General features: G+C 40.7%; 1 protein-coding gene across 2 annotated transcripts in view; it reads left to right on the top strand.

Annotated features, from left to right (window-relative positions):
- Nucleotides 1-1435: 1435 nt before the first annotated feature.
- LOC107087876 (gap junction delta-2 protein-like) overlaps nucleotides 1436-9649 on the top strand; it is a 28156-nt gene continuing 19942 nt past the window's right edge. Inside the window, exons 1-2 of one of the 2 annotated variants that reach the window (XM_015379695.1) lie at nucleotides 1436-1673; nucleotides 6416-6472. In XM_015379695.1, the coding sequence (XP_015235181.1) occupies nucleotides 1603-1673; nucleotides 6416-6472 (128 nt within the window). In that variant the 5' untranslated portion in view covers nucleotides 1436-1602. The remainder of the gene's footprint in view (nucleotides 1674-6415; nucleotides 6473-9649) is intronic. The other variant, XM_015379696.1, reaches the window with a different exon arrangement.

Genomic DNA, 9649 nt, shown 5'->3' with positions numbered 1-9649 from the left:
CCTTCACCACCTTCACATAAATCGAATGAATGCAGCTTTCAATGTCACGGTGAAGTACTATACACGCTCATTTCTCTGGAGACGTATAGAGCTTGCGGGGGGCTTTAATGGAGGCTGCATTATTGAGAAAAAAAAAGAGAAGACAAGGAGAGAGAGAACAGAAAGGGCACGAGCACTGGGTACGATGGAGAAAGTAACAGAAAATAAGGTATTTGGTGATTTGGTGTAGAGAAAAAAACTAAACCAGATACCTTTTGCTTTGGTCCTTCTGATCTGTTGGCATCTAAAATGTTTTAAGGTAGAAAAATGGATGGCAGGGCAATACTTTTCTGTGCAACATCAGGCAAAGGAAGGCTCGGCAGCAGGCATTCTTGCAAGCATAAGGGAAGCAGCAATCAGGGTAGCAATCCAAGCACATTTACCAGAGGAGGCGAGAAGAAGGCAAGGGAGGGAGCAGATCTATGAGCAGAGAAGGTACAAAGGGAGGGGGGGTGCATGCTCACAGAGTGTGACAGAGATAGAGCGAGAAAGCAAGGAAGGAGGCACAGGGACAGAGAGAGGAGAGCACAGAGCTCTGAGAGAGGAGATGGGGATCGAGCACTGAGGCAGAGGTAGCAGGAAGGAGCGAGGGCTGCACGCTAACGTGAGAAGAAGAGGGACAGTAGGAAGTCAGTGGAGGTGGAAGGGGAGGGGGGATGCCAGAGGATGGAGACTAGAAATAGGTTTTACAGGACAGCATTTGGTTCCTGCTTGCTGCAGCAGACATGACTCTGGGCACCGGACTGAGCCGAAATTAGCCGGGGGGACAACGAAAGGACACAGGGTCTTCGGAGGTGCTGCTTGTGCTTCAGTCCTGCTAAATGCAGCAAATCAGCTGATTTATTACTGAGGGGCCGGGTGGCAGCGTGTTTGTGAGTGGATGTGTGAGTGTCTGTGATGTGTGGCGCTCAAGGATGCGCGGAGCGACCATTCCTCCAGTCATGAAGTGACATTTAGCAGGCAGGGCTTCGTGTTCTGGTGTGGATCTGCAGTAGGAAGCAAGGAGAGAGGAAGTCCAGAGCTCACATCGAGCAGGAAGTGTGTGTGTGTTTATGGGGAGGTTAGCCAAAGTGGATCAGCTGTATGTAAGAGTGTGTTCAGGTTAAAGCAGCAAGGGTGCAGCAAAGACAAAGATACATAATGCAAGGATGAGTGCCCAGCGACATGGATGGCACAGCTGAAGTAGAAGGAGTGCCTCGGGGGTAGGGGGGGACGAGGGGGGAGAGGGAGACAGACACCAGCTCGAGGACAGGAAAGATGAAAGTGGAACAGTGAGAGGGTGATCATGGCTGTCGTACAGTGAGCTATAGCATATGCTGTAGTGCAGAGCGGGAGGGGGGGGGAGCATCACCGCACTGGGGAGGAGGTAGTGTTGGTAAGGGGGGTGAGGGGGGGGTGCAGTGAGTTCAGCACCCAGGAAGGGGACGCACCATAGGACAGTCCCATCAGGAGACCCCCTCACTGAGCCAGCGGCCAGAGGAGCTGGTGTTGGTTCGTCGGGTCTGACATCGGTCCTGCGAGAAAGAAGAGTCCTGTTTGTTCTGACCCCATCAGTCCATCACCATGGGAGAATGGACCATCCTGGAGAGGCTGCTGGAGGCAGCTGTCCAGCAGCACTCCACCATGATTGGAAGGTAAGACTGGGACTCGTCTGTCATGTTGGTGTTGATTAGTTGATATAAATCGGTGGTGTTTGCTTTCATGTACAGTAACCCCCCATCAGGACTTGTCCCCGTGTTCTCTCCACACAAGCTCCTCTCTTCACACTTAACATCTTCCTGCATCACTAGTTAAGGGATGATCTAATTGCACATAATCAATGGCAGGCTCTGATAAGCATTATGGTTAATGCATAAAGGTCCTTATTTGATACCACCTAATAGCCTGTCTGTTGATGGATTGAACTTGGCCACAGACCAATAGGACAGGGGGGGGGGGGGGTAAGTGTGGAAGATGAAAGCAAGGTGAGCAGGGGAAAAAAGGTAGAAATCAAGTTAAGGTTGAAATGTCCTATCAGTTATTTTTCGCGTCTTTCATTCGGCTCTAACCGGTTTCCTCCCCACTGTACGGCGGGATCACGTCTCATCTTCCCGAGGAGGACAGTTTGCTGCGATGAGGTGAAGAGAAAAGGGTCCTGAGATCGAGTCGGGACGTATGCCGTAGAGACATTCTGTACAATCGGTGTGAAATATGTGCTCCACATCATCCCTGTGTGATTAACGGGATTCAAAAGTGGAATTTTCCGCCCAGCTGAACACTATCCAAACGTCCCACTTGGATGTTCATTTGGAAAAGTGAACGGTGCCCAGCCTGTGAAACCAGGATGCATCAGAGTGTAATTTGAAATCTGCTCATTAGAACAGAAAGAAAATGGGAAACCTTTGAAACGGTTAATGTGGCTGCTCTCTCTTCATTAACCCTGATCATAGGGAGTCCACAACAAGGTTATGCTCTCACCTTCCCTCTGTTACCTCTTTTACCATTTAAAGGACAAAAAACTGGTTAATATAGTGCCTTGCAAAAGTATTCACACCTCTGTTTAATTCTAAATGAATTTGCTTTTGGTATCAGTATATTATCAAATTTAAATGTGAAATTGAATTTCACATTTTGTCACATTACAGAAACCCACATTTATGTTTTTTTCCATGTAAAAAACAAAAAACAAAAGTTTTTTTTAAACAAGTTTATAAAGATTTGAAAAATGTGCCTGTTTTTTTTTCTTTCTGCCCCCTTACTTTGTTAATCATGAATAAAAAAAAAGGTGCAATCTTTTGACTAAAGAGAATGGCCCCATAGCATCTCTACCTGATCAGTAATCTACAACCTTTACAACCTAAAGAGCCATTTGGCCCTGGGTTCAGAAAAATAAAACTTAAATCTGCAAATTTTAGTCTCTGGGTAAAGGACAACATTATTGTTGATAACTATCTACACAACAAAATTTTGTTTTTTTTTTCATTTTCAAAGATAATACATTTCATTTTTCTCAGGTTTAAAAAACATTTCTATAAAAAGAAAACTGCAGTTGGTGCAGCACTAAATACTTTTAAGTCATCATTGGTAACTTTGGGATTCCATGCATAAATTTAGAGTAATTAGACTTTAGAAAATGTTTTAAATAGCTTAAACCTTCAGGATTTATAATGCATGTATGTAAAAAAAAAAAAAAAAGATGTTATTTTTAGCAAAAGTTATTAAGAGCCACTTTTGAAAGTTTGAAGCTGCTGCAGAGCCATTGGCTATAAATCCTCTGAACTAGAGCTTTCCATATTAACATTGGAGGAGCTCCAAAGATCAACAGCTCATATGGGAGGATCCATTGACCTCACTGCACTTAACGCATCTGTCCCCAAATGGTAAAAATCATTTTAAAAAAGTCTCAAGGGCTACAATTTGTTTTTTAGTTTGCTACAAGGTATGCAAAGGAAATTGCTCTGATAACATGAAACCAAGGTTTTTGGTTTATATGCAACACTACGGCAGCTGAGGGGTGCAAACTGTGTGCAAGTTCATGAAGTCTTGCAAACATAAACATAAGACTAACACAAAAAAATCCCAAAACATGCAAAGGGAAAATGTTGCAAGTAGCAAAAACAGCAGCAAGTTAAGAAAACCTGCACCAAACTAGCACCAAAGGTGCTCCAGACCACAAGGGGGAGACGATCATATTAGGCCAGACCCTCAGTGAATTCATAAATGCTCAAAGGGATTAAGCATTTTTTTTTTTTAAATGCTAACTTTCCTTTTCTTCCTCTGGACAGCATCCAGTTTGTTTTTGCAACTTATCGGCTCCATAGTTTTAGACATTGTAAAGTCTATGGTCTTTTAACATATGTGCTGATGATTGTCTCCCCCTAATGGTCTGGAGTACTTCCTTAATGCGGAGCTACTTTGTGGACTTTGTTAACTTGCAGGGATTTTTGTCACTTTCATCATTTTTCTTTTTAATCTGTTTGTGTGTTAGTCTAAGTTTGAGCTTTTTGGTCCCATTCCTGAGATTGTGATAGGATTAAAATATATATATTTTTAAAGCCAATTTTCCATTTTTGTCCCATGTTGTTTTGCATTGTTTTCATGACCTTGAAAGCTTTCTTGTCCAGAGTTAATTGTTGCGAACTTCGCTGTCAATGTTAAGTAGAAAAGTTGTTACTACTACGCGCATGCATGGATCTGGCTCTGTCTTCCCCTCTGTGTGGCAGCAAACCCATTTTAAGCGTTTTAAAGCTGCCTAAAGGGCCGGCGGGAGAAAGTCAGTGTCTTACCCTTGTTAAATATAATGCTTTTTGTTAAATTGCAATTAAACTGCAATGCAGTAGTTTTACCTCCTAGCTTGCAAGTTTTATTCTTTGAATTCAGGCATTTTGCACCCCTCAGAAAATACATACAGGGCAGTACTGGAGGAAGGCTGGCTAGAATTACATGGCACGGTTTGTAGATGTTTATACGTAAAAAATAAATAAATAAAAGAGAAGACTGTGTGTCATTCTCATTTGACCTTACAATTTGGTGCTACTGTGTAAGTATGTCACATAAAACCCTAAAACATTACAGTCTGTGGTTGTAGGTGGCAAAATGTGAAAAAGGAAAAATCAATACTTATAAAAACCTTTGCAAGGCGCTATAATTTTACACTATAAAAAATGTGCCAAACCAGTGATACATGAGCTGCATCAAAGCAGCAACACAGATGACGTGAGCCTGTAAGACAGAGGTGGAAAATTTTTGTCCTCGAGGGGATGTGTCCTGCCAGTTTTAGCTCCAACACCAGATTCACATCATCCAATTATCTCTGCAATTATGTATAGTGTGTTCAAACAGGGAAACGCCTTTATGAAGGACAAGTGGTGGAGTTGCTAACCGCTGCTGTAAGAAATCTACAATTGTATCTCTGTTGTGGAGATTTTCCTTAAGCCTTGCTGACCCAACTAACTTCTGTCCATCCTCTTTTGACTATTGACCAAAAAAATGAGCTGGTATAGTTCACAGGTTGGACCAAAATCTGTACTTCAGCCTGATTTAAAGGTCTATTAAATAACTTTTTGGTTTTCATAGTTCTTATGAGTTCCTCCCACTCTTGGTTTGATGCCACTTTTCAGAAGACTTATGTTGGTAGAGCAAATGCTTAACTGTATGGCGAAGACAAAAAGCACTGCAAATACCAAAATAAGACTGACACACAAAACATTTGCAAAGGAAATAAGTCACACATTTGCAAGAAAATGATGCTGACACACAAAACACAAAAAGTTCATGCAAAGTAAAACTGCTGCAAGCAGAAAACAAAACAAAATAGTTATTGAAAATTGAACAGCTCCAGACCACTAACAGGAGATGATCACCAACTAACAGCTTTAGTTAAGACATAGATAGGATTTCCAGAGAGTAGGGATGCATTAATATAATAATCCGTGCTGATATCTTGTTATTATCACTGATATTTTGTATCCTTTAGACACCAATAAAGTCTGCCCACTGTGCTGATGTTGCTTCTCTTCTTTATTTTAACACCCATAATCTTGCATCACAGTCACTGTCAAGTGACCGAAAAAACACAGCATAACCAATCCTCTTCCGAAACAAAAACTATATGGAAATAAATATTAGTTGTTTATTCAAACCCAGTTTTACCATTCGGACCAATAAAGATGAACTTAAAAAATTATGAAATTCACCTACATAGATTTTAATGCTGTTATAATGAGCATCACTATAGCATCAGGGAGATTGAGATTCAAAGAAAAACTTGTTTTCCTTCTTCAATTATATTTTTACTGAGGATTTGGTCCCAAATGAATCGATGGGTGCCCCCCCTAGTGGTCTGGAGCACTTCTGTTGTTTTATTTACTTTGTATATTTATTTATTATATATATTTTTGAATAAGCTTTGTATGTTTGTGTGTTTGCATAATTTTTATTCACAGTGGGTTTTCTGTTTGCAGTGCATTTCCACCTTGCTGCTCCCTGTTTTCTATAAATGGCAGCAATTCTCCTTTTCTGAATATTTTTACCTTTGCAAGTGTTTTGTGGATTTGCACTTATTATATTTTGAGATTGCAGTAGGTTACTTTTTGTATTTGCTGCACATTCAAGTATTTGCATATATGTACCATAAAAATTTCCTCTGGGCAAAATCATTTTGCAGATTTTTTTCCTAACTCCTTACTCAGCCTACCTTACGGATTGGTGAGGCTTCTGTAGAATCAGGAGTTAAAGCGAGCTAGCTGACATTGGTGACATTTCCACAAAACCGGGAGAGCTTTGCGAATGAAGTCGGCCATTTGTGAAAACGTAACGGTACACATATTTTTCTCATTAGCCGGTGGAGCGAGCAAAAAGCTAAAGCGACAGTGAATATTGGAATTACATTCAACAGGTGGCCAGACAAAGGAGACCAAAGGGATGTCCGTGTTGCTCTGTTTCTGCTGGATATGTGAGTAGGCAACTGTTTGCTAATATGTCAGCCATAACAACTTGATAAGCTAGATGCCAACTGTTGTGAACATGTTTTGGAGTCTTTCCGCCCCCTAGTGGTCAAAATAAAGAGAAACAAATGATTTTAAATGCTGGCCTGGCAGTGGAACCAATTAAACCCTGCTACTGCACTATAAAAAGCAAAAAAATTAAAAATAAAAATAAAGCCACCTACAGTCTAACAGAGGCACAGAAGCAACTCTCAATTTGTCTGCTACTTCTTCCAAAATCATAATGAATACTCTGAAGATGTTATAATTTCTTGTAATATTCAGGAAACAATCATTATAAAGGATTACATGAAACGTATTTTCTAAATTGGTGCAGAGGAATCCTTTAAGGCCTTATTATGTCTGCGAGTGGTTAAAAAACCTATTTGGTCAAAGGGATATAGATTTAATTATCGAAATGATCCTATGAGCTAGTGACAAACAGCCCCCCCGGTAGTGAGTAGTTTTGCAGCTATGTGATACAGTGCTGATTACACTGAGATGTTTGGTAAATGATCCCTCTGTGTTTGGCCTCCCTCAGACTCTGCTTGTCCTACACGGCTCTCTGTAGTTGACCCCAGGGTATTAGCTGTTATATTAGGAGCTTTCCAGTTGGAGACAAGCTTCATTGTCATTTGGATTCACATTTTTAAGGATTTTTGACCATAGATCACTGGATTTTCTGTTTCATTCTTTTCTTTAAAATCATGTGGTTTTTCATTACAAAAAGCCTTTCTACAGAAACCCGACAAAAAACAATAGTGACAAATTATAAAGTAGTTTCAATATTCTTTAATAATTTAGATGCGTTATTTCAGTTAATCCCAAAACAGTGGTCTGGATCTGGGCTTTCTAACTCCAGAGAGGCAGTTGTTTACAGCTCTAACAAATCTACAGAGGATAAAGACTTGACTCTAAATCCTAAGCATGTGTCTGCATGGTCGGAAAAGTAATTGACACTTCACAAATTAAATAACGATGATTATTTCTACAGATGTACCAGCAAATTGGAGAATTGTTCACCACTGGCACAGTTTCGTGCTGTGGAGGTGCCTCTTAGATTGATACTGAGCCACTCCACACTAAATTACATTCCCAGTCCAATCATTTTTTGCACTGACCTCTATGGGTTGAAAGGTTCAAGTCCACTGTACCACTGACCACCCCCAACGGTTTAGTTGGGGGTGGTCAGGTGTGCCCCATTGCACTCGTGAACATAACTGACTGTGATGTATTGTGGCACTGTTGTGCATCGTGAAGTCTAACACTTCACAGGGTGTGGCTGGAGCATGCAGCCACTGTCCAACCACCTCATCAGTGCTAGGGACGTCCAGCCCATATGTGTCATTTTCCCTATTTTATTTTAACGGTTTTGCATGCGTGTGCTTGCAGCACAGAGGCCGTGTTTTTCTAAGGTAGACGTAAGAGACGTCTCCCCGTGTCTGAAAAGTCCATCTTGCATCTCTCTGAAACATGGTTGCATGTTGATAATCTTTTCTTTTTTTGATAAACGGATTCTCTATCAGAGGACTAGACTTTCTGATCCTGCTACAATTAAGCTGATTCTTAATTGTAGGTTTTAAGCTAACCTATGCCCAGGCATAGCACAGGTGATTAGCCCAGGAGTACAGAGCTGTGTGAGGAAAAGAATCAGAACTTCTTCATGGAGCGGCATAGGTTAGCTTAATTATGGTCCTGGAAGGAGAATGACAACCGAGAGTTGCTTCTGGGCCTCCGACTAACCAGCAATGCATATGGTGACTGTTTTTTTTATCTGTTGCTATCTGACTGGTCTATGTTCAATGTGTACATGGGAAATCAACTCCTGTAATTATGATTACTCAGAGAAAATAAAACATTGCCAAGGCTGCAATAAGCCCCTTTACAGAACAGGACATGGTTAAAGAACCCTGGGCCTAAAGTTACAACAATTTGCAGCTCTGAGCATTTAAAACGTTAATAGAGATCCACAACCTTTCTCTGCTACTCGGTCCGTTTGGGGAATTAATGAAATTTCAGGTTGTAATGGGCAGAGGGAGCTTCCTAAGAGGAAAGAGCCAGAGCTATTTATGCACTCTATGTATTTAATTAAAATACATGCGTACAGAGATATTCTATTTGATTAGGATCCATAATGGAAAGTACTTAGGTAGCATTAGTCAGCACTGTGCTGTCTGTGCTGTGCCTTTAGTGGATCTGTAACTGTCACAGAAACGTACTTACATGCTGAGGGTATACAGCTGCATTGAACTGAATCAGCAGCATTGATAATGTTGGTGGTTGTTTTGCCTCTCATGGGTTTATACATCATTTATTTCTGAGTCTTCTAAAATTAATTAGCAAATATGTTAGTATCTGCCCAGCACTACACAACCCACTTGGGTACCCCTTTATAATAAGGCTCCCCCTATAGATGGCTGATAAACAGTTTATAGATGTATTTATTTATTCAACACTTTATAGCTGATATTTATCATGAATAAAATAAGGTGGAGCAAGAAATAAAAAAATCACCCGTTTCTTGCCAAATAGTGAGCCTAATCTGTTCAGCTTATACATTTCATCTAACTTTACTTATGTTCAACTGACTAAATTACTGCCTATAAAATGAAAATTGGTTTCATCCGATTACTTGATAAGGTCCACTTAAAGAGAATTTCCTTTAGTGTTGAAATACTACAACTCCCAAAGAGGGCGCTCATTTTTAACCAGAGCCTTACTGGTATTTGCAAAAGAAGAAATGTCAGAATGGAGGCATCCTAGAGCAGAACCAGAAATGGATCCAGAATAGCTCTGCTTGCAGAACAAAGTGTTTCCCAGCATTGATTTAGAGGGTCTTGTCCAAGTGCTGTCTCTGCTCTCTTTTCCGGGGTTCCCTGATCTGCACCTGGACTGCCCATGCATACTACTCCCCAACGATGTAGTATGTTTGGTCATAGATCTCACCCAGCTAATCCAATCTCTGGCTTCAAAAAGTTCCAGCTTCATCATTCCAAACTCTATTTTTTTCTTTTAAATGTACTTTATCTAACCACAACCAAACACCAATGCATCATGACAAGGTGCCTAGGATCAAACTGACACCCAATTTTTCTAAATCTTGTGTTATTTTCCTTTAATTTCATGATAAAATGCTCATAATGTGG

This window comes from Cyprinodon variegatus, unplaced genomic scaffold (assembly GCF_000732505.1).
Source record: "Cyprinodon variegatus isolate N-32 unplaced genomic scaffold, C_variegatus-1.0 Scaffold198, whole genome shotgun sequence".
Taxonomy (NCBI): Eukaryota; Metazoa; Chordata; class Actinopteri; order Cyprinodontiformes; family Cyprinodontidae; genus Cyprinodon; species Cyprinodon variegatus.
This window is presented reverse-complemented; position numbering and strand designations above follow the sequence as displayed.